The following is a 25,642-nucleotide window of genomic DNA, read 5'->3' as shown; positions in this document are numbered from 1 at the left end:
TTGTTTATTTTGCTGGTACATGATATACAACTATTTAGTATAGTTCTATCACAGGTAAAGAGCCCCATGTTCTTTTCTCACCTCCTAAAAGACAGTAGACAACAGCCTTGTTTCAAACACTCAAGTACACTACTAGATTAAGTTTTGTACTTGCTTGTTTTAAAATGCAGTCTCTCCCATTTCCAATTTTGTTTAAAGGGGCTAACAACAGATTTAGATATACATTTATAACTGCTAAAGTTTTTAAAAAGTTAATTGGGAATTATCACTGTCTGGACAAACGTGATTATTAAGGAAATAGATGCTTTACACTGAATTGTTGGGTTACTTGTAGTAATAAGGATCCAAATTTATTTTGTATTAATGATTAAGGACTCTAAAAACAACTCGCTATACTGAACCTTATGGAATTTTATACCATATTAGATAATATAAAAGTACCAACATAACTGGGCCACAGGGTAGTTTTGCAGCCATACCTTTAAACACTTGCCCAAATAACGTGTAAATGTATGTTGGCATGAGGATCAAATGCACCCCAAAGTCAGTCATAGAAAAACTCTTGACAGTTGCTTTAAGCATGCCAACAGCTGTCAAGGATATATATTTTGAAACTGATACTTTATTAAGTATTTTCCTTTGACAGAAAAGAAACAGGAAAACACCAAACATAGCACGGAGATGCATCAGAAAATACAACTGTGAAATTTTCAACTTACCAGACAATTTCAGTTTCCCTTTTAATGCAATTGGGGGTAAAAATGACACCCTTTAACTTTCCTCATTGCAGAGGTGGAAGGGATGGCTTGGCTGATATAATGTGTAGTTCTAATACGTTGTTGTTCTAATGTTAACTTTCCTCATTGCAGGGGTAGGAGGGTGTTGATGATGGAAGGCTGCTGCAGAAAGAAAATTACTTGGGTTTCCCAAGCACCTTACAGACAGTTTTAGCCTGAGGCCAGTGGGTGGGAATGGGATCCATCTTATGTAACTGTGCTGGGTGTATGCCATTGTCTTGTGCTTGTGGCTGGGTATTGCTTGATTCTGTTCTGTGGTGTTTCCTCACTGGCTAAACTCAGTGCCTGGCTGCTGTGAATGATACTGGTTCTATTGGGCTAAGTTGCTAGAGTGTCCCTAGCTTCAGTTTAGTTTGGGTGACATGGATGTGATTCTCTGGTGTGAAGTTGGTCCCCTTTCTTCACTTTGGTTGGGGGGGGGAGGTCCTTTCCCTTGCTTCAGTTTGCTTTGAGTTGCAAGATTGTCCCTTGCTTCAGTTTAGTTTGGGTGATTCTCTGGTGTGATGTTGATCCTCATAGGGAACAATGGAGAGTGGCTAGTTAGCCTGCTCAAAGGGCACTGTGGTTGGGGGGGGGGCAGTTTGATTCTATTGGGCTTCTCAAGGGATAAGTTTGCAATTGGGAGTGTGCCTTGGGTGTAGCATCCTTGCCCTGTGTGTATGTGCCCCTGGAAAAGAAGTTGTAAAAGTTCTCATCATTGGGAACAATGGAGAGTGGCTAGTCAGCCTGGTCAGGGAGCGCTGGGGTTTGGGGCGATAGTTTTGACTGTCTGGTGTGGAGCTTGTACCTAGGAGTATGCCTCTGGCCATGGCAGCCTTGGTCTATGTGTTTCTGCAGTGGGTGTCAGGTTGGAGTTTTTTCCCACAACAGGAATAAATGGCACCTTGTTCAGGGCCCCACAGAATTGGACCCCAGGGTCCAATCTCTCTAAACCTTGGGGGGCCTTTAGAGGAAAGTCAGTAGTAGGTCCCCTGAAAATTTGGTGGATTTTTCTTGCAAAATACCGCCCCAGCCTCCTGGACAGCCCCCATAGTTTTCCCCATATGGAATAATGGAGACTGGAGGTGGCTGGGGGCACCTTCTTGGGAGGAGGGGGCATAAAGCGGCCCTCTGGGATCCAATCTGCCTGAAACTTGGGGGTATTTTTAGAGAACAGACATGAGTAGGTGCCCTGCAACTTTAGAGAAATTTGGTCAAATAATGACCCACCCCCTCGGCCAGCGGATATTTCCGAATTGAGTTTCCCACAGGAAACTGGCCAAATTTTACCAAATTTGCTCTGTATTACTGAATCGAACTGGAAAATGAATTCAGTATTGGGGGAATAATAATTATTTTTTTCCAGTTTGGTATTCCCAAACCAAAATTTACTGAATTTTTTGCCTCTGCACACCCCTAATCTCAAACTCCTTCTTATGCAAGGACTCAATATTATCTGCAATCTCTGGAAAAAATACCATGTGTATACTACAAAGGAAAGTGCAAATATCCTGTTACTCCTACCATACTGCGAATATGAATGAAAAGGCCTCTGCTATAGTCAATAAATCTGTGTTTTTAATCAACGTGGACTGAAACTATAATGCCATATAGGTTTTAATCATATTAAACTGTTATAAAGCATAACTGACCCAGTAAAAGTGTACCAATTGCTTTTTGACACATATTTATTCTAAATAAATATGCCAATGTAGCAACAAGAAAAAATATTTCAACAGGAGCAAACATATAAACTCTACAGAACCCCATACATGGTGTGTAGCTGCCCATTTATATTCATAAATATAATTTTAAATATAATAAAGATGTGGCTATTCAGTAGCAACAAGGACTAGATGGATGATGACTCATATTGCTAATCAAGCAGTTAAATAATTTTACATTGATAAATATGGTAAGAATTATTTCTTTCCCAAACTTATGAATTTCATGCTATCCCTGCATTTATTCCATAACAATTTTTTCAAGGCATGAACTTGTTTCCTGATGCGTGTGCCATCAAGTCGCCTATGACCTACGGTGACCTATGAATGAAAGACCTCCAAATCGTCCTATCTTTAACAGACTTGTATCCTAATACAAGTAAATTAATCTTTACAATGTGCATTTTATTATTAAAAACTGCCCTGGAAAATTACCACAGCAAGTATTATGAGGAACACCTTTAAAAAATACAACTGCATAGTTTAATTTTAAATTATCTTCTGTATTAAGCCACAAGATATTCCTAACAACACCATCACTAAACAAGTAATAATCTCTCTGTGACAGAATTACTGTTCTCCACAGCAACGCGTCAGTCCTGCTATAACTAGACTCACTCACATATATGCTTAATGTGGTCCAATGGATACTTCTGGATTTGGACAAGGAGACCAACAACAACATAACTCCATACATGCAGTTCACCCATCATCAGAACTAATGAAATGTTGTAGCAGTTTTCTTCACATAGAGATGGACTTGTGTAACTTTCCCTGTTGCTGCTGAGGCTGCAGATACAGTGCAGCAGCCATGTGGCTTCAACATGTCAGATTTCCCACATTTCCGCTGTCCCAGTCCCCAAGCAGCAGCCACCAGAGACTTTTTCAGGCTTTTTTTCCCAAATAAAAGCTGTGAGCTTCTAGACCCTTTCAAAGATGCTTATATGCAATAAAATGGGTGAGACATTTTTGTTAAAAAAAACACAGTTGGAAGCCCAAGGAACCAAGCAGATCATTATAACAATAAACAACTGCCAATTCTTTAAAAAGTTCTAAGGTGGTAGAGGAAACTGCTGTGTTGAAACTTAATTCTCAGGCAAATGGGGGGTCTGATATTGGTTTGGGACAGAATTTCATAAGGAGGGGGATCCTCATGCCCTCTTCCCAACCTGAAATGGCCACAGGAAAGCCACTATTTGCTCTATTGGGGAAACATACTAAGCTCCATGGGCTATTTCAGATCAGGTCAAGAAAACTGCAGGGTGGGAGAGTAAACATTTGGATGTCAGTGCCAGAAGCAACTTCAGGGTAAGGCCTCAGCCTCTGTGCCCTTTGGTTGACCCTCCATAGCAACCTACTAGCCACTGTGTGAGACAGGATGTTGGACTAGATGGATCACAGGTCTGATCCAGCAGGGCTCTTCCTGAGTTCTTATGTTCCCACATATCATGGTCCTAATATAAATCAGGCTCCTCACACATGTGAGAGTTAAAGTCCATCATGGAACTTCTACTGCATGTCCAGTTTGACAGGACCCGGGGCATGCCTGGGAACAGCATAATATATAATTAGGCCTTCAAAGATATAATGGACACAGGCTGATTAACAACACAACTGGATGAGGCATTCTGTATGTCAGTGGATAGTCTTGTATAGTATCCATAGCAGGATGATATCTTGAATGTATTGTAACAAGGTAATTCTTGAACAGAAGAATGTGGGCTGCAAGTGGATTTAAATCAGCCAAATAACTGTTAAGAGAAGTAGCTTTGTATTTGAATACATTTTCCCTCTGCACAAGATCAATTTACTGAACAGTATTCTGAACACCCTTCCCCCTTTACCTTAGAAGTGTTTCAACTATACAAGACCCATACAAACCACTGCTACCGTGGACAGGAAGATGCTTGGTTTAAAACTTGAGGAATTCATAATTAGCATTGCAGGTACCAGTAAACAAATAGCAATCCCACTCCTCCTACATGCTTGTTTAGACTGAATGAAGGAAAAGGAGATACACCATCTCACATGCCTTGGGTAATGTGGCTCGTATGCAGCCCAAACCTCTAAACTGGAACACCCCCGAAGTCTTGAAGCAGAATTTATTGGAATATTCATATGTAGTATACCTGACTCCTTTGATGCATTAAGAGTGTTCTTTATGTGACAGCAAATGGCTCAAAACCTTCCTCTAGGCCTTTCAATCTATCTGGGAAAAAGGATGCAGTATCTGTTGCAAAGCATTCTGGCTTTTGCCCTTATCAAGAATAGTAGCTGAAGGAAAGTTAGGACTCAAAACCAGAAAAGCCTTTGTGGTACTGTACATGGAATTTTTGTTAGGACACAAGACGGGAAGAAAAAATATGCTTTGAGATGGTGTTGTTAGTGATAGGTGATATGTTAGAAATAGAGTGTGTTTCAGGAACATGTTGGCATGGATGGACAAAATTGCAAATGGGAGGGAGTTGATCAGTGTGAGGATATAAGAGAGGAATCACAATATGGTTCCTTGACCACCTTTTCCTCATGACATGCAGAAATGCTAGAGAAGAATATCAAGCATGAGTGACAGTAGTGGTATTACTTTCAACCTTTAGTGCTTAAGTCAATTACATTGAGTTGTGTAGAAATATACAGGTACCTGGGAATCCTAATGGAAAAGCTCTTCTTATAGGATGAGGAAAAAGAACAATGGAGAAGGCAGATCTTTTAAGACCTGGTGGGCAGATAAACCACAGGGCTCTGTCTGCTACAGCCTCCTCCACTCCTCATTGGTGTGGTTGCCAGTTCCAGTATGATAAATTCCTGGAGATTTTGGGGACTGGGGAGGAATCTCTGCAGGGTGTAATGCCACAGAGTCCACCCTCCAAAGCAGCCATTTTCTCAGTGGGATCTGATCTTTGTGAGCTGGATAGCAGTTGAAACTCCGGAAGATCTCCAGCCACCATCTGGAGGTTGGCAATCCTATTAAACTGGCGCCCACCCCTCAGGTCCAGCCCTTCAGTCCCACCCACTCTTCACAAGCCCTATCAGCTCGACCACAAACACCCGAACTTCAGGCGGACGGTGTTCTTTAGTAACGCCTCCCTAATGTTATTGTTCCTCCGCCAGCAGGTATCGGATAGGGAAGGAGGAAAGCCAGAGACAACAGCAGCGATTCCGGGCTCCTCGCCCGTTCTCGGAACGGCCCTGTTGGCTGTAGCCCCTCCGCCCGCTCTTTACTGAGCCCGCTTCTCTCCCTTTCTCGCACTCACTGTTTGGGGGGTGGGACTCTTCCCCGCCGTTATCCGCCCCTCGCGCACGCGGGTCGCGGGGATTCCGAAGCTCGCGCCACTCGTTGGGTCTCGCACAACCTGGCGCGGCAATGCGGCGCAACCCAGTGACGTCATAGATACTCGCCTTTCTCGTCCTCACATCCTAGCCCCTCCCTCACCGCTATATATATCAGAACGCTTCTGGTCGCCATAGTAACCAGGAAGCGGGGGGGGGTCGGGAGAAGTAGGCGGTCTTCTCTTTTGCTCTGACCGTTATAGCGTAGACTGAGGGAAACAAGATGGGAGACAGCCTCCCCGGAGAGCAAGAGGAAAGCGTCAGTGAAATACGAATCCCTGTGAGGCCCACTGGGTTCAAGGGGGTTTCAGATGCCCGAAGAAAGGAGCTTTGACTCTCGAAAGCTCAGACCCTAGAAATCTTGTTGGCCTCTAAGGTGCCACTGGACCCGTCTCCTGGGTTCAAGGGGGTTTACTCCTGGTTGAATCTATCGAACTCGGGGACTCAGGAAAGCTCATATTGAAGTAAATGGTGTTGTTAATCCTTAAAGTGCCACTGGAGTTTTCAGTTAGGTTCTGTTCTCTCATAGTCCCTTGCAAGGATTGCAGCATGCATCCCTGTGTTCTCAGGATTAGACTGAAAATTCTGGCTTGGAGAAGTGATCAGTTTGCCCCTCTCTTATACTTACCAGGTTGCAAAGCTATATCCTTCAATGCAAGATTAATTTTTTGTCTCCCATTTCAATGTAGTTTTAAATAAGTAAAACCAGTTTGAGGTAGGTAGCTGAGTGGGTTTGCAGTAGAACAGTAAGATTTGAGTCCAGTGGAACCTTAGAAACTACTAAGATTTTCAGGGTATGATAGACAGAATAAGGGAGCTTTGACAGTTTATACTCTGGTAATCTTGGAGGTCTCTGAGGTACCACTGGACACAAATCTTACTGGACTTGGCATAGATTCTACTAGTCTCCAAAATACCACTATATTCCTGTTTTGTTTTACCACCACCCACCTGAAAAGGCAGTCTACCAGTACTGGACAGAGTCTGTGTTGCATGGACCCAAACCATTGTATTACATACTAACAGCTAAGCTTTGGTTTTTATGTCTACTTTACGTGAAAGAAACGGGAAAGTCTAGTATATGCAATGTATGGCAAAAACCACTTCACTGCCTTATCACAATTAGGTACCTATTGTGCCATTTCACATCTTTAACTTTGCTAACAAAATGATAACGAGTTCTGCAGTTTAAGTTGGTAGTAATAAGAGATACTACTTAACTGTTACAGTAGGACTTAATATTTATAAAATTAGACAACCGCCACACAGAAAGCATCAGCCTCTTTCCAGCTAATTCGCTGCCAAGGATCATTGGCTAGCTGGGAGGCACCACGTGTTCGCCTTCACACCTGCAGAGGCAGAGGGGGAAAGTCGCAAACCATACATCACAGGCTCTTTAAGATCTAAAATGTAATGGCTAAGTTTCAACGCAAAGTCTGGTGTTGTCACAACAGAGAATCCAAAAAACACAGCAATGCCACTTTGTATTCGTGGGTTATCATGTCCAACCGCTTCAGATGGGTAGCCGTGTTGATCTGTAGTAGAAGATCAAGATTCGGGTCCAGTGGCACCTTACAGATCAACTAGATTTCCAGGGGATGAGCTTTTGAGAGTTAGAGCTCCCTTTTTCAGCTAGGTGGTCTAACAGAGGCTTTCATTTTTTTTTCTTTACCGGAGTTTTAGTTCACATGTCACTTTAGACCTTTCCTATCTCTATGGAGCTCCAGTTCCTGTTTGGGAGTGCACATGCGACGACTAAATTTCACAAAACCCGCCTGTGTGACTATTTCCTTCTGCGCTTGTAGGAATGACGGAGGAGGGGCTTGGAATGAAATGCTTTGTGGGAATTGTAGTCGTAAAACGGTTTAACTGCTTATGATGAAATGGGCAAGGAAACTACTTATCCCTGCATCCTTCCCTGGCCGGAGATTTTCTACCCCCTGCCTCTTCGTGGAGGAGCACAAGTGTGCGGAAAGCGTGTTTCTGTTCCGGTAGTTACTATCATGCCGAAAGTGAAGACGAAGCTGCGGTCGCGGCAGCAGCGCCGGGAAGCCAAAGGATCGGGACCGGGACCGGGACCGGGACCAGGTGGGTCCTTAGTGTGTGGTGAGGAGATTTGTGAGTGAGGACTGACTTAAACGGCAAGACAGTCCTTGGCTCTTCCCTAGAGCACGCAAAAGTTTTATTTTTATTTAGTTACATATGCCGTTTATATTCCACGTTTCTCCCCAGTGAGGACCCAAAGTGGCTTGTATCATTCTTCTCCAATTTATCCGCACAACAGTCCCGTGAAGTAGGTTAGACTGAAAGAGTGTGACTAGTGCAAAATCACCCAGCAAGTTTTCATGGCAGGGGGTGGGAGGTGGAACCTGGTTCTCCCAGATCCTAGTGCGACATTCTGATCACGGTGCTGGCGACAGATTGTCAGAAATTACAGTAATCTTATGGCATCAGATTTTACAATTGTGTACAAAATTGTGTACAGCCATACTGGTCCAAAATCCGAAACAAAGCACAATTTATATAATACCTCTAATTGTAGTAGTAGTAATGATGATGATATTGATGATGTGTACAAGGTATAGGAGCCCTCCCTGACTCCTTACAACCCTATCCTTGGGGCTGATTAGCAGAAATTCAACAGCTGTCCCAAAGTTCTGGACTGTAGATAAATTAAGAAAAAGTCCTGGGGCACCTAAAAGAGAAATAGACTTATTACAGCAGGTGTTTTTTCCTGGTGTGTGGCGGGAGGGGTAGTTACCTCTATTTTTTTAATACAGGCTTTTACATCTCAGACAATCTTTCTCTCTCAACAGACTCTCTCACTTAATCTTTTAGTAGTTATAAATAAGGAGAGACAAACTGGCCTTAGTTCAGTGAACGTGAAAGTGCCTTTCAGTCGGTTTCAGCTCTTTGTTTTATTTCTGCTGGCCTGTTTTCCTCTTTTTCTAATCTCCCCCCAGTTTCTTCTGCCTCAGCTGCCTCCTTTCAACTTTTCCCTAGATTCTCGTTTTTCATTTATGTCACAGCCCATAATCTCACAGCAGTAAACATTACACCTTTCCCGGAGTTGTGGGGCAGTGATGAGAAAAGTGCTTCTGATAATGTCTTGCCTGTTGGTTGCAACCTGGAGATCCTACCTTTTTACCAATGTATTTAGAAGGAAATGAAGATGTGGCAATGGTAACTCTGCCATTGCTTCAACCAGCCCAACCTACTCTGACTGGCCATGCATTTCTAAGGTCTGGAGCAGAGACCCTTCTCAACCCTGTAGGAAGCAATCAGAAATCTTACACTGGAAGTGCAGCTTATTGCCCCTTTCTGTGTACTTCACAGTATGCACTTCATTACTAAGTTATGATCTTCTGTCATGTATAATTCCTTCGATCAGTTCATTGTTTGCTGTCTCAAAGGGATTTAATTATTCTCCATAGCAAATGGAAGAAGAGGGTGAGTAGGGAGACTCATAAAAGAATGAGGCAAGAGGCACAGTAGCAACCTCTCATGCTATACTACTACTTTTAAAGATGCTCTTTGGATTGCAAATGAGCAACCCCACCTGTGATACAAGAATTAAAAGGAAAGCTTTCATGATGTTCTCCAATCTATGCAAAACAGAGGGAAAAGAGCTATAGGGATATGGTACTTGAAGCATTGGCTGATTTACCGTACTGTAAGCCTTAGTAGATTAAAGCCTGCCTGGTCTTACCTTAAATGGAATAGGCTCTTGCTTGGGACTCACACTGTCAAAAACGTGTCTCTCACCCAGTGCTTTTCTAATATCCAAAGAAGAAGAACACAGTTTAAGAAGTTATTTTTGAATTTCCAAATCCAGGGAGAGCATATGTCTAGGATATGTACAGGTGTGAGTGAATTACAAGATATTGACTATATTTACAAAGTTAAATGAGAACAAGACTTCTTAATTACAGTTTCAGTTGTTCAATGTTTTTATAGGCTCTGGCTTAAGAGATAATATCTACAAAGATTCATGGGGATGGTGTTACATTCCTATAAGGTTAAGTATATGTTGGAGAAAGAATGTTGTTTGTTCATGGACATAAAAATGCCCTCTGATCATTTTTTCTTAGTTGGTAGCATTGCGCAGTTGGGGAAAATATGCATCACTTAGATTCTTGCTGTTTTATATTTCCATCCATGATGCTTATTTTAAGACAACTATAGGGTCAGTGTTAAAGGAGCACAAGTATTTGCTAAATGCTCTTTTAGTTCTGGTTGGGATCATTGTGGCCAAATTTTGGAAATAAGATGGCCAGCCAGAGTCGTCTAGTGGTTAGAGAGTCAAAACAAGGATTGGGAAGACCTGGATTTGAATTCTAACACTGCTAAGAAGCTTGCTGAGTGACCTTGGGCCATTTATACACACTCATCCTTGTTTGTCTCATAAAGTTGTTAGGATAAAATGGGAAAGGAGAACCATGTACACCTCCCTGAGCTTTTGGGAGGAGGAGGGGTGGCATGATAACAACATTTGATTTATATACCACCCTTCAGGACAACTTAACACCCACTCAGAGCAGTTTATGAAGTATGCTATTATTATCCCCACAACAATCACCCTGTGAGGTGGGTGGGACTGAGAGAGCTCTGGAAGAGTTGTGACTGACCCAAGGTCACCCAGCTGGTTTCAAGTGGAGAAGTAGTGAATCAAACCAGGTTCTCCAGATTAGAGTCCCGTGCTCTTAACCACTACACCAAACTGATAATGTACTAGATGGATACTACACTTTCAGTTTATGCGCATTGTAACTTGGAGTAAAGAATTATCCATCTTGAAAAATAGTCTTATTCTGCCAGATGGTGCAAAAGAGAAATCTACTAGTCTGCTGATTCTGAGCTCATTTTATATCGTTAGGATACAGATCCTGGTTTGGGTATATTAGACAAGGCTTTCATCCCATGTTTAAAGAGTTCCTTGAAAAGCCACCCATTATATTAGACAATTAGTCTAATCCTATGCATGTCTATTTGGGAGGATTGGGAGGAAATCTCACTAAGTTTAGTGAGATTTATTCTCAAGGAAGCCTTTATTAGATTGTAGCCTAAAGGTACTTTACTGCATACTGCAATGCAATCTTCTTATTGCTATGATCTTGTGTTTACTGTAGGCATCCGGTTCAACACTGGACTTGGTCAGCATATTTTGAAAAATCCCCTCATTGTTAATAACATTGTAGAAAAGGTAGGTGAGAATAACCAAAAATACTTATCAGATTTTGTCTCTAAAAATAAACAGGTGCAGAACTGTCAATGTACGAAACATTTGGCAACTTGAAATAATACAAGATTTTGAGAGGCAAAAGTAAACTGTATAACTGAAGAGGAAATGAGAATATTGTCCTAGCCTATAGCACAAACACAAACCCGCTTAGTCATCTTTAAAAAAAAATTAAATAAAACATTTGTCTCTTTGGCATTGCTGTGTCACAAACAGAAAATGAAATGCCAGCTATTGATTCTACTTTTCCTCCTGTTTGGGCATGGTTCCTAGATAAATCCTGAGCAGAATTACATCTTTTCATAGCTACTAATGCCTTATGGTAAATATATACCATACATACGTTTAAAGATATGCATTTACCTTATACAACAATGCATAACTTTGTAGAACATCAACTCAAATTCTGTGATGCTCTTGGTTCATTTTTAATGAATTTGTATTTAATTCCAATCTGTTAATTTTTAGGCTGCTTTGCGTCCTACAGATGTTGTTCTAGAAGTTGGTCCTGGCACTGGGAACATGACAGTGAAAATGTTAGAAAAAGTGAAAAAGGTACAAATCTGCTGTTAAGAAACGGGATGTCCTCTCTTAGCACAACAAAACAATGTTTTCTGAGGACTCTTACTGCACATTTTTTACGTTTCTTTCATGTCTACATTGAGAAATTTTTATTGTATATGTAATAGTGTTTTAATGTTTATTTATAATTTTTAAATTGTTTTTAAACTATGTTATTAATTGTAAGTTGTCACACTGCCCTGAGCCCGTCTGACGGGGAGGGTGGTCTAGAAATGCAATAAATAATAATAATAATACATCTTTTTCAGCAGCTTAGCATAATGCTTACAGATGTTGGATAATTATTGTGGAATAGGGTACTTAAATACATACTCTTCAAAATACTTTTAAAGCATTTGAACTGGAGTTCTATGAATACTTTGAATATAATTCTAGCAAAACAAGAATTGTCCACAGCTTTTAATGGCATATAGTAAACTGCTTCTCATGACTTCACATAGGAAAATAGTATGTCTATTTTAAACCTTTCTGTTTGTGGAAATAATTGGATCATCCACCCAATACTGTGTCTTTCCTCCCATTATTTGAGAGGCAGCAATTCAAATGCCCTTTATGATCTCTGATCCTGAGATGTGTCTTGCTTGACACTCCAGATAGTTGCTATGTGATATTTAGGTGTTTGGTTTCATACTTTCTTGTTCCTTTTCCTTCTTTCTTTATTCTTCCCTTTGTTCCCTAACAAAATTTACCTTGTGGACATGATACATATAATCTAAGAACAGAAAAATGCTCTGATTAGTTCTGGTGTTTGATGCATATGAGGAAATTAGGAAGGATTTGATTGGTTTGCCTTCCTTTTCTACTTCCCACCCTGGGTCGCAGCAAAAAAATTAATAAATCCAGGCACAGTAGACGCCTTCTGCCCTGTATCACTTTCTGGCTCACAGCAGCAGATGTGGATTGAACATGTATTTAACTCTGCATTCTGTTGAAGATGGGGATAAAATAATTCTGCAGTGCCTCAAAAGCTATGTTGGGTGCAGAATGGCTTTATTACAAAGAATAAACCCTGCTCGTAGGCTTACATATGCACATGCATTTCACTCAAAGCAAGGCAGTGGGGTCAGCCTTGCTGTGCCTATGCAGACAGTGGTTGGGCTCAATGAATGCACACATAGGGCCCTGTGTTCTCCTTTTTCAATCCCCTCCTCCCAAAAATCAATTCAACTGCTATGGGTCACAATTTAAAGGGTTGTTGATGGATGTGTGTGTAAAATACTTCAAGGCCATTTTCCATACACACCGTTTACACTACCACCTTGGCAATCCCTATACACTGTGATGGATGTTTCTTTCTTGCATTTTAAAGGATCCTTTTAGGGGAAGAATTGGGCTGCAGGAATGTGCTCCTTCTGAGCCCAGTTCTTTCCACCACCTCTACCCTGCCACTTTAGACCATAGTGATGCTGATGACCAACTTTAGACAGATCTACTAGTCATGACTTTTTACTGTAATCAGTGAGCCTTTGCACAAAGCAACTTAAAGGCTGTGTGTGTTGGGGAGGGTTGATTCTAATATAGTTGTAAGCCATCTTCTGAGTTTTTAAAAAGATGGGATATAAACATTTTAAATCAGCACTAAGTCAGTCCCCTGGTTCATTGTATATGAATCATATACAAATTCATTTATGTTATTCTCTTTTAGGTCATTGCTTGTGAGCTTGATATAAAGCTGGTTGGAGAACTCCAGAAGAGAGTCCAGGGCACGTAAGTACTTGGGAAGAAAAAGTGCCTCTGGTTTTTTTGGCCATAAACTATTTTAATACTGAGTTAGTGAGATAACGGCGTTTCTTTTCCAGACCTTTGGCTAGCAAACTTGAAATAAAGATCGGAGATGTATTGAAATCTGATCTGCCTTTCTTTGATGCTTGTGTGGCTAACTTGCCTTATCAAGTAAGTTCAAAACAAGCCTACTGGAATGAAAAGTCAGTGTAAATTCTGGTTTATACTATTAAACATTCTGGATAACCATCACACTTGTTCTTTTTTTAGATTTCTTCACCTTTTATTTTTAAGCTGTTGCTACATCGTCCTTTCTTCAGGTATGTAGAAGGCAATGTACAGTATATTTTAGTGTTACAAGTAATTGTCAAATGGGTTTATTAGCAACCAATTGATCTACAAAGCAGGCAGTATTTTAAACTGAAAATTTGCAATTAATTAGATGTGTGTGGGGTGGGAAGTCTTGCATGATAAAGGACCTCCTAAAGATAGCTGGCTGTTCATAAAATATAAAGAACTAAGCTTTGTAATTTCACTAACTGAAACTTTGAGATCAAAGAGTTTCACCAAACCTTTACTTTTTGCTGCCATCCACCATCAGTTGAATATTTTATGAAACTTCATCCACAAATCTTTGTTTTCTAAGCATTTAAATGCTTTCTCTTCATCTTTTTTAATAATTCTGCTTGCGAAAAATTGTAAACTGTGACCAGTAATATGTAAAGGATTCTCAGAAAAGAAACTTACAGTGCAATCCTAAGACCACTTTTCTGGGAGTAAGCCCTTTTGAGTAGACTTCAGTACGATTAAGAGTAGACATGCTAGTTACTAATACAAATATCTCATGGCCATCTGACACGTGTAAAATTCTAATAGCATCCTCAAACAATCAGGCAAAATGTTTAGCACCTGAAAAGTACAGTAAATTGAATATGCCTTTAGTGTGTTTGTCACAAGCAGACTTGAATATAGTGAGTGAATATATTTCAGAGGTAAAGTTGAAAGACCGCATAGAAGTATATTCTGTTGGAATTCCTTGGAGTTTTTATTGCATTTTATGTTGGCTACTTTCTCAATGTCCATCCACATCTGTATTAAGCAGGGTGATTTTCAGTGTTGATGCAGCTGTATAGCTGTGTATTTCACTTCACCTGTTTCTCTGCATCTGCTGAATATCCATTGGGCTAAAGAGCTAATGCTATAAACTGTGTTGAGCCATGCAAGAAAGTAACAGTGGGGTCCTAAGCAGAGTACCACCCTTATAAGCTCATCAACTTCAGTAGACTTAGAAGGGTGTATTTGCTTAGGATAGCATTGTAGAGCATTAGGTAAATCTGCCATGGTTTTGTTTAATCTTTTTTTTAAACAGACACTAAAAAAAAAATCGCACTTTGTGGTAATAAATTTCCTAAGTTAACTATTATAGTATGAGAGGATATAATCTCTCTCCTGAAACTACCCAGCTTCACTAGGTTGAGCTTGAGACTGTTACTCTTGTTGCTGACATAAGCCCTCCCCCCATTCATATATGCAAAAGAAATTCAATCTTCCAAGTTCACTTAATGGTTTGACAGCTCATTTGTTGACATCTTTGGCCTCTTTTCAGTCATGAGTTCAGACTCACTTCTGCCAGACATTTGAAAATGTATTGTTTTACTTCTGCTTTTGTTGTTGGTTTTGTTTTACTTGTTGCTTTTTACACTTGTTTGTTTTGATTGGTATTACTGGTAACAGTGATATGTATCGTACCACTTCACTCAGCAAAGTTGGAAGCCTTCCTTAAACTATAGTGACTCTCCCTCTGGCGAAAGATACTTTTAAGCTAGAGTCAGTCTTCCAGCTTTGCTAAGCAGAGTGGTACACTACATGCCAGTATCTGTAAATTGCTTCTCAACCATAGGTCTACGTGAAGCTGTGCACCATAAAAATAACCATCTATCACATAACTGTCTTTCCACATAAGTCCCTAATGTAAATGCAGTGTGACTCAGTTTTGTTTAATCTCCAGGTGTGCAGTACTTATGTTTCAGAAAGAGTTTGCTCTTCGTCTGGTTGCCAGGCCAGGTTCTCCGCAGTACTGCAGGCTTTCTGTTAATACTCAGTTATTAGCCCGTGTTGATCATCTGATGAAAGTAAGTAAAACAGAAGATAACCAAAGAGGGTGTGTGGAAATTCAGATCAATGGCTGGGATGAGTTTTCAACAGGATGCAAATAACTTCTTTGCCTTCTCTATGGTGCTAACAGGTTGGAAGAAATAACTTTAAGCCGCCACCCAAAGTTGAATCCAGTGTTGTAAGGATAGAACCCAAAAACCCACCACCACCAATCAACTTCCAGGTTCGAGTTGTGCATATTGATATAAAATTGATATAAAATCCATGATGAAAATCGCTGAGACAGTGTGCAGAATTCCCTGTGTGTATGAGACGTTGTCATGTGTATCCTTCATAAAATGGCTGTTGGGTATAGTTAAGCAACAGGGGCTGTTGCTAAGTTTGTTTTGCTTTTTTTGGAAACTGCCCAACACTTTACATCATGGTAACATTAGGAATCAAGGCTGATTTTTAATGAGAATGGATGGAAACTTGTGATGCCTGTGCCTTCCTCAAGACAACAAATTAGTTTACGAACTGTTTCAAAAAGTAAACTTCAGCCTTTAGTTTTAAAACAGAAAACAAGTTATAGAATAACAGCTTGAACTCTACCTAAGTGTACAAGGAAGTGCACTTTTTGTGATTCCTACTACTTGCAGGAGACCACTGATTTCCATCCCAAGATACTCCTGGGGGTCCCCCCATTGCCCAGGAGCAGCATTTCAGTGGTGTGTTTTGAAGGGGGTTGGTGAACCATCAGCAACCCATAGTGCCCATGGAAATTTTATTTATTTATTTATTTATTGTACTCTTTAGTGGGGACCCAAAGCAGTTTACATCACTCTCTTCATAAGTATGCTGTGAGGGAGGTTAGGCTCCCAGATCCTAGTCTGACACTTTAACCACTACATAACACGGTCTTTCTATGAGGGATCATATCTGCTATTTTTTGTTTTTAAAAGCGGGCTTTATTGAAAAGCTCAGAGGTTTGAAGCTTGAACTCTAATAGTTTGTATCAGAGTTGAGGTGGTTCAAAGTGCAGGAACTGTGCCTTTCATTGGCTCTGTAAAACTCCAGCCCCTAAATCACAGGCATTCAGAAATATACCTTGATGGGTTTCAAGAATGGCTCTGATTATTTGGGAGGAAACTGTAAAAACTGAGCAGGGCTTTCCATGGAGTGGCATCTCCTATAAGCAGGAAAGTGTTTTGGATATAGTGGCATATTGGCATCCAGGAGAAGCAGAACACAAATACATGGATAAGTTTCAGCTTGAGGAAGGGACAGTTTAGGAAGAGCCTAAAAGGGGAAAGAGACACAGGGGAAACGGAATTAAGAGGGAGAGGGTAGAAGCCCCATAATATGCAGCTGCATGTAGGAGTGTTTGCTGGAAAGCAAGGAGCTGGATAAAGTAAATGCTCTTTTAAATTTTTAGAAATGGTGCTTAAATCTTTTTTTTTTTTTAGGAATGGGATGGTCTACTAAGGATAGCCTTCGTCAGGAAAAACAAAACTCTTTCAGCAGTTTTTAAGTAAGTTACTCAGGACAGTTTGGTTTCCTTACTTCTCCTTTTTTCTTTAGCTGGATTGTTTGTTATGCTGACTACTGAGGATGGGCTTAGGTAAGTTTTTATCTCCTGGATATTTAAGGATCTGTGTGCATGTTCATGCGCATACGGTGGACCCAGTTACTGTGCGAAGGTTTGGGGGAGATGGCTCCAGTGTGCTAATAGTTCTTGTGATGAGTTAGGAGAAGGGGATGGAAAGAGAAGATGGTGAAGATGACTGTTGAGCATCTGATTCTACCCTCCAATCATTGCTGAGAGAACCTCTGGCCAGACATCACCAAGTGAAACTGGAAAGCTGTGGGGGTTTCTTACAGAACTGTAGACAAGAAATCAGCAGCAGGTGCTTAGTTCCTGGTTGTGCTTGTGTTAGTGCTGCCACGTTGCTGATTTCCTTTTGGAGTGAAGGCAGTAACAAAGGGCACTGTACTTTTCCTGAAAGCAAATCAAAAGGCTTGTTGTGCTGTCCTCATCACCTCCTGTTGTGTTGGCAGTCCTCAATGGTCTGCCAGCTGGAGGAGGAGGCTCTAGCCCAATGATTGCAGTCCCTTGAGTACAAAATGTTCTGGTGCTTGTTTGCAAGCTGAGGGGGACGATAGGATAGATGGGGAAGGAATCTTGAGCCGCAACACTCATAATAAAAAGGCACAGTTGGTGGTGGTAGGAGTCATAGGAAGCGTTAACGAGACTCTATCAGTCTTCCAGTTGGATTTCCAGTGAGGTTGGCTTTTATGAGCCCTCTCAATTCGATGGGGATGGTTCCACTCGGGGAATTGCGAATGATGGCCATGGCTGTGGCCATGTTAACGGCTTGGGTACAGGCAATTGCCATGGAGACATTGCGCTGTAGGGACTGGGTTCCTTTAGTCAGCAGGGAAAAATCTTTTTCTATTAGCTGCTCCCGAGAGATTAACAGGAAGGAAGTGAAGTGCTGCACATCGGTGACTGAAGTGAGGGAGTAGGTCTCCTAGCTTGGCTATGTTGGCAGTTGCATAGGAGAGTTTATTTGCCAGGACTTCTATATTGGTGGTGTCTATAAGAGAAACACCAGCCCCGACTGGAGCAATCCAGTCTTTTAAATCGCACATCTCTCACGAGGGGTGGTTAGTGCCTTGCCACATTCTTACCCATTCTTCCCAACCTTGCTCACTAGGGCGAAAATGGGGGGGGGCACTCTGGGATTGCGAGGGAGGTGTTGAGGCCAATTAAAGTAACGCTTACCACCTCCATGGACGTTTCAGGTTGGATTAAAACTTGTTCCTGGGTATCCATCAGTGAACTGGGGAGAAGAGTGTGGAACCTCTGGGCCTCACAATTGGAAAGGGTTTCCAGCCAGTGGCAGCTCTTCCATTACTGAGGCTACTGACTATGAATGCTGGGGAGGGCTGTTCCCAAAGGCTGTTAGGAGAGTGGAGAGAAGCACTGAGGTGGGCTGCCTATCAAACTGGGCCATGTCAGCACCAGTTTCTCTAAACTGGGCCCAAACAGTGAACTAGTGTGGGTCTAGAGGGGCACTCAGTTCTTGCCATGGGGCAGAGAAGCAGGGGTACCTGGCGTGACCAGGGCTGCCCTTGGGAGGGGTAGTCAGGCTCAGCATGCATGTATTGTGGGGCAGGTTCGGAGTTGGGCTGGCAGTAGCAAGAAGGGCTTGAATTGGAACCATAGCGCTAGTTTCCCCAGTTGCGACTTCCTCCACCGCCGGCATTCTGGTCCTGGAACTGATCTCTGAAATAGTCCCTGGGGTAGTCCCTTTGGTGATCCCAGGGAAAATCCCTGTGATGGTCGGTTTCGGGGCTGGTCGGTTCCCTACCGAGTTCCCTCAGGACTAGTTTGAGCGGTAGCCTCTCTCATTCCTATGCTGCGAATGAGGGCCATTTTTCGCATAGGTCACCGCTTGAATGGGCTTAGGGCATTTGGACTCAGGGTTTCTACAGGGAACTTTAGCTTGGAGGGTGCCAGTTTCCCTCAAGAGGTCGGCTACTGTTCTGATCTTTTCTGAGATGTCTGGCCATGTTGTGTTAGCTAAATCTATGGGACTCAGGGTAATTTTAGTTTGGGAATTTAATCCTCCATACAGGGCCTGTTTAAAGGGGTCGTAGTCAAAGTTGTAGGCTCCTCCATATACTCTGACTTTCTTGGCAATGAACGCAAGGAGTTTTTTCCGGGCCACATAGGCTTCTGAGTTCTCTCCTGGGGCTTGGCGGTCTGTAACAAATAAAATTTCTGCGGTTTTCCCCAGCCAAATTAAATGGACTTTTTACCGTAGCCAAGGTTCTGCTTCAAGTAAGTTGAGGCCCCTGGTGGCAATAGCAGCTTCTATGGTGTGCATCAGTTCCAGATGCACACAAATGGGCAGTCTTGAGTTAAATCGGCTCCCGTGGACGTGGGTGGGCGCTCGTAAGTGTGGTGAGCCAACTAATTCCAGTATCTTTATTCAGGGGGCCAAGCTGGGTGGCAGTGCTCTAGACTTCTATGGAGGTCCAAGGGACTTTCTCCATGGTCTCGTGGAGCTCACATTTTTCATTCGCAGCACGATTCTCAATAGTTTTCTCCTTTACTGGGTTAAGGGGAGCGACTGGCTCTTCTCCGGGCTGGGTTTTATAAGGGGCCGAAGGCAGGGTGTCCTTCAGTAAGGGCTGGTAGGAATCGGGGCTTGGGAGATCCAGGAAAGTTTCAGGGTGTATAGAGGCTATCAGAGTGGTTTGGAGTCCTAGTTTCTGCTTGAGGGAACGGATCTCTTGCTGGCATGCATTGCGACTAACAGCGGTGCGTTGCTGTCTCGCTTGCCCAGTGAAAAATTGAACAGCTTGCCAAGTCTGAGCAAGCTGTTCCTGGAGCTCAGCTATCTGGAGCTCAGGTCTGTAACTTGGGCTTTGGCTTCATTATATTTTTCTTCATTTTTTTGAGCAGCTGAGGCAAAGGTGTTTTTATCCACTAAAAGGTCAAATCTTTCAACTCTTAATTTGTCTAACTCAGCAGCTTGATTTTTAACTGTTTCCTGTGCTTCTCGTGTCATGCTGACGCAGTCATTCAGGGCGATCCACAATCCCCAGACTGCACAAGCATCTTTCTTTGAGCGCCTAAGCTTTTTCTCTCCACACTGTTTCTTAAAAGCTTCTCTTAAAACTTGAATGGGATTTTGGCCTTTAAAGGATCCCACCTCCCAGGGGTTCTGTCCGCATTTCACAATCCAATGCTTAATTTTGTACAAGCTTGGGCTCTGCTTGAACATTTTTCCTTTTAAACTGGCGGCTTTTCTGCACTAAAAATCTAGGCGGGAGAGGGTCCACACTCCTTGGCAGAGGAGCCCCTGCTCTCATGACACGAACACTCAGCTCTAGAGCCGTTAGCAATCTGTGCACCCCTGCTGGTTTCTTCCCAGTAGTGAACCTAGAGAAAATGGAGTGGGTCCAGGGATGGGGAGGCTTCTCCTAGCCTGAAAAACTTATCCGATAGGGTGGCAAGGGGGGAAACACACTCGGTGGAACTTACAGCTGCGGCTCGCCTGGGGTTTGGCAGAGTGCAGGGGAAAGAGGGCTTTTAGGAACCAAACTAGACAACTGGTCAAGTATATTTAATATGGTTAATTTTCAGAAGGGAAGGGTACTAACTCCATGACCAGGATAATTGCTAACCTTAATTAAACAAACTGCAGCTCGGCGGCTGGTTTTTAAAGGTATGCGGCATGGCAGCCAATTTTAAAAGTTCAATTTTAAATTTTCTTGCAGCTTTTAAAGAGGCTCATCCTGGCCTCTAAACAACTGGCAGGGAATCTATCCTGATCCCTAACAGCTGGGTTTTTCTATTTTCTACGAAGAAGAGGGCTGTGAAAAAGTTTTTCCTAACTTTTCCCAACCCATGGAACAAGGATGAGCTCCAAAGGATAGATTCATGCTGCTCACTTGCTTTCTACTTAGACTTACGGTCCTAGTGACACGTGGAATGTAGAGGCATCTTGTCAATACGGTCCAAAGTGGTGAAAAGGGAGAGATTCCAACCCAAATCAGGGGAGACCAAAGATACAAGCACACAGGGTTCACAGTCACGCAGATCAGCTCGAGATCATCTATGGGGACGATTCCCTATGGCTGTAAATCTATACCTTGGGAGTAGACTATCCGAGTTATAGAAGTACAGGGTGTTGCCCATGTGGCTCCACCATTAATCTGTTACCTGGATTGGTCTCCTTGAAAATAGGGGGAATTAATGGCAAGGAGGACAGCTATACAAGAGGGGTAACTGTGGGATAACTCCATCAATTTTTATAGGGTCCCCTCCCCAAGGAACCAAATGAGGCTATGCTTTTAAATAAAGGAGTATCTTTATTTAAAGAGGAAAACACACACACACACGAGATGCCTAGGAAAAGCAGTGTTGAAGGTGGAATAGATTTGAAGGATTTCATGGTGATAATTAACTATCCAAAGAGTACAGTAGTCCACGGAGGAAGAGCTTCAAACATCCCGCGTTCTTGGCCAGAAAAGAGAGAGAGGGTCTTAGGGAAAATGACCCTAAGGGACCAGCGCTTGGATCCAGGAAGCATGCACAGTTTGAATGGGGCAAGAGCCCTGGTTCTTATAGGGCAAAACGTGTCCTGAGACAAATCGTGCCCTCAGCCTTGGGACAAAGACTGTAAAGGTCAACTCTGGGGAATGACAATGGTTTGATTACTTTGATTACTTGCTACCAGGGTGTGTAAAAAGAAATGCAGTCTCTCCAGCTGTCTCACAAAGAGGCAGTTTGCTGATGAATTTAGATATGAAAATGCATCTTCCCAGAGACAAATGATAAACTTATCAGTTCTGATTGATTGCTCCTCAATCTTAGGGTGGGAGTTTCATCATAGAAAGAGGGTATCGGAATGTGCTAAGGGGGTGACTCAGCAGCTCACGCCCGCAGCTGGGGAGGCAGTAAAATCAATAACCTCCAGTCCTCGGCATTTGCATGAATGTCTCTTTCGTGCCGTAATCTCTTGGGTGGGACTCAGCAATGCTGGTTGAAATTCCCCTGCTACAGATCAGGCGGCATTTATTCCGGGGCCCTTGTGATTTTTATATCACAAGCAGCTATCAAACAGCTATTAAACATGGCGGAGGCTGGGGCCAACTACTTGCAGCACATGATGCTTGAAGACTCTTGTATAAGTTCCCTCCATTGAAAATACAAAGTAGTTCTAGAAAGTTGCAGGAAAGGACCAGAATTAAGAGTCAGTGCTCCCTTCTCTCTTTCGTAGTTTTCCTTGTATTTCTCCAATGTGCTTTGGCTTTCATTACTATCACATTTCCAGTGGTTTTCCAGTTCTCCAGTCTTTACAGTTCTGCCAGAGACTTCAAATAGAACTCACCCAAACCACTTTGGAAATGCCACTTTCATCCTTCTGTTTAAAGGGGGAGTGGGTTATGTAATTGCATATAACTTTACATTGTTTTTTATCTTACTTCAGCTCAAATGCGGTGAAGCGACTGCTGGAACAGAATTACCGGATTCACTGCTCGCAAAATAATTTGGTAAACATTTCAAAGATCTTGGGAAGGAGGTAGTGGTTAAACAAACATTTATGAAAGTATCATTGTTTTACTATTATCAACAATATATGCCACATAAGCAAGATTCTCTTTTTGTGCTTTACACTGACAGAAAATTCCTGAAAATTTCAGTATTGGAAATTTAATTCAAGGAATCTTACGTGACACCAGTTACTCGGAAAAACGTGCCCGGGTAATGGATATCGATGACTTCATCAGGTAAAACCAAACACGTTTCTTTCACACTTAAGTACTTTGTATTTAAAGATAAGCTTAACTTTCAAAAGTTAACTTAGTAAGAGCAGAAATAGATAACATCTGTGCGTGCTGCAGCTTCATCTACTGTTGGTGGCATTGACCATACTGTCTGGTAGCAAACTCTGCCTAGGGTATGCATGACGCTGGAGGGCATTCTGTTGTGGCTGGTTCACATACAACCCCCGTGTTTTGTTGAACCTTTAATATGTTCACATGCAAACACACACATTTGAGGTTTTGCTTGTGCAGTATGTCCACTGGCATTCTTCCCGTAAGTGGAATGTGTGAATGGGATCTCATCACATCAGCATTTATGTTCTTGTGTCCCAGAATTACATGAAATGTGAGTTTATAAAAGACACCTTCATATGCATCAGTTTCTGTAGCCCAGTGCTATCTACTGCATCTGGGATCCACTCTCCAAGGTGCCAGATGAAAAGTTTTCCCAGCCCTACAATGTGGGAAAATTCCTAATCCCGAGGCTTACTTCTACCTATTGCTGCACAGGTCTTACACAGGGAGAACAGTATTTCTGTCCAGACTGTAAGCACACAAAATCAACTGAGTTGTTCTTCCCTTCTTCTCATGAATAAGAGCCAGCTCCACCTCTCCTGAGAGCCAACTAATGGAAGCAGGTGGAAGGCTGGGCCAGTCAGAGTCCGTTGGAGGGGAAAGGAGGCTTTTGGAGAGACTGAGGAGAGAATGCTGCTAAAGGAGGCAGCAGAAAGATGGCTGGCTGATAATCTTATTTTATAGATACCTTCCCCAATAGCCCAGGGCTGTAGCTGGGTGAGGTAGGGAACTGGCTGCCTGTCTGGTAGTGCCTCTGGGGACCCTGTGAGGATTTGGGCCAGGGCTCTCTGCCTGCTAGACAGGTGGCATGTGGCAGTGAACTCCCTGCCTTTACTCACCTGGGGAGGTTTGGGGTAGGTAGCAGCAAGGCATGAGGAAGGCTTGTGTGTCTGTGAGGTGGGACCCACCCATCCATTCCCACCATAGCCAGTTTCCTAAAACTTTGTAAGGAGCTTAAATTCTTTCATTGTCAAATGTTGCACAACAGTTTAGTTTAGCTAAATGGACAGCTTTAGCCAGTGACCCCGTACTGATAGCAGTTCTGGAAGCATGTGAAGCTGTGTAATAGGTGTTTTAAAGATACGTTTGCAATCCTGGAAGCAAGGAGGAACCATTTGGAACATTTTTCCGGTTTGTTTTTTGTTTCCCTTGCCATGAAAGCCAAGAGATGAAACAGACCCACTTGCAAGCCCCCCCTCCCCAACATACAATTTGTAAGGATGCATGTTTTCTTTTTCAGAGTTCTGCATGGATTCAATGCAGAAGGAATCCACTTCTCATAAAGGAAAATTACTTTTGCTGGGATGAAATGAATTACACATATGAAGATGATACTGGAATTCCACTCATGTTGAGTATAAACTATTATGGGCAGGTGTAGCCAGCTGCTTTCAATTATGTACATTGACAAGATAAAAAGAAAAAATTGCAGTTGCAGTGTGGTGAAAAGTCTCATCCTGAACCTTAGCTTAGATGGTTGCTGGAGCATGCACACTAAATCATTGTGTCCAGTTTGGTACTCATTTAGCCTCCAAGAACATTTATTCTGAGGAATGGAGCCACTAAACCCACAGATGGCAGGTGATCCTATTGTATGCTGCACCCAATACACAGATTATTAATGCAGTTATGTTAGTCTCTAGGACAAAGCATAAGTGCCAACACTGTTGCCTTTGAGCTTAGTTCCCTTACAAATGTTCTCACTTAATGAGGTGTTCAAATTTTTAATCACATATTTTGTGTACCCTATTATGTACTGTAATGAGAAATCTATTTTATATGAGGTTTTTAAGTTGTATCTTCAATAAATATTCCACCTTTTAAAAACTTCAGCTGTAGCTTTAAAACTTGCAAAAGCGGTATATCAAACAAATGTGCTGTAAAGGTGCAGTCAAAGTACAAAGGCTGATACTGTTTTGCGCAGAAACACTAAAGTATAGCTGGGCAGTTGAACTGTCTAGATTACTTGCCACCAATCTTAATTTGTGAATCCTGTATGCATTTATACTCTCTCAAATCCCATTGGAATCAATGGGACCAATTAGTTGTGATCAACTTACAGTTAAGAGCAACATATCAGTTTCAAAGGAGGATTTTACAAAATTGGTATGCTCTACCAAAAAGAGATGTATAGAAATTAAGGAATTCTGACAGCGACCTAATTGACTATTCTACTCCCCCTGACAATTTGCATTATCTTGTCTTTTGAAAGTTCAGTATTGGATATCATTCAAGTAAAAGTATGGAAGTCCTTGTTCTGTAAATGGTGCTATGGGAAAGAGATTGTTGGAAATAAATGTAACTTTTAAAATAATTAAATCTGCATCAGGGAAAGGCTAAAGTTGTGTTATGTGAGAAAACAGGGTTAACATACCTGTAACTTATGTTCATCGAGTTCTTCTGTGCTGACACACATGGGGACTGCGCAGGCGCAGGCCAGCCGCCGGAGAATTTTCTAGAGCTTCCATGGCTCCGAAGGGGCCGTTTGTCGTGCGCCTCAGCGACCGTTTTCCCGCCCAAACGGTCACGTGCTCCTCCAGCGACCAACGGCCCCTTCCCTCAGTTCTCCTTTGCCGCCGCTTGACCAACACACTTAGCCGTAACACCTTAAAACACATCAAATTCAGTTACAGCCACCACATCTTTGTGCATTGGAATTCACAGCGGGGTAGGAGGGAGGGTTGTGTGTCAGCACAGAAGAACTCGATGAACATAAGTTACAGGTATGTTAACCCTGTTTTCATCTTCGTTCTTCT

General features: G+C 42.3%; 2 protein-coding genes across 3 annotated transcripts in view; one reads left to right on the top strand and one right to left on the bottom strand.

Annotated features, from left to right (window-relative positions):
- Positions 1-25,642, bottom strand: part of IPO11 (importin 11) — a 268,026-nt gene that overhangs the window by 117,781 nt on the left and 124,603 nt on the right. Inside the window, exon 1 of one of the 2 annotated variants that reach the window (XM_054986571.1) lies at positions 5,755-5,863. The exons of the other annotated variant lie outside the window; for it this stretch is intronic. The gene's annotated coding sequence lies outside the window, so the exon portion shown is untranslated. Of the gene's footprint in view, positions 1-5,754; positions 5,864-25,642 lie in introns of those variants that run through there. 2 annotated transcript variants of the gene reach the window in all.
- On the top strand, positions 7,795-24,713 carry DIMT1 (DIM1 rRNA methyltransferase and ribosome maturation factor). Its single transcript, XM_054986578.1, has 12 exons — positions 7,795-7,918; positions 10,960-11,033; positions 11,538-11,624; positions 13,297-13,358; positions 13,451-13,544; positions 13,644-13,693; positions 15,382-15,505; positions 15,619-15,711; positions 16,934-16,998; positions 22,475-22,538; positions 22,669-22,775; positions 24,127-24,713. Exons 1-12 carry the CDS (start codon positions 7,834-7,836, stop codon positions 24,167-24,169), a joined length of 948 nt encoding a protein of 315 aa, XP_054842553.1. The 5' UTR covers positions 7,795-7,833; the 3' UTR covers positions 24,170-24,713.

The sequence above is a fragment of the Eublepharis macularius genome, chromosome 8 (assembly GCF_028583425.1).
Source record: "Eublepharis macularius isolate TG4126 chromosome 8, MPM_Emac_v1.0, whole genome shotgun sequence".
Lineage (NCBI taxonomy): Eukaryota > Metazoa > Chordata > Lepidosauria > Squamata > Eublepharidae > Eublepharis > Eublepharis macularius.
Note: the sequence above shows the minus strand (reverse complement) of the source record. Positions and strands in the feature narration are given on the sequence as shown.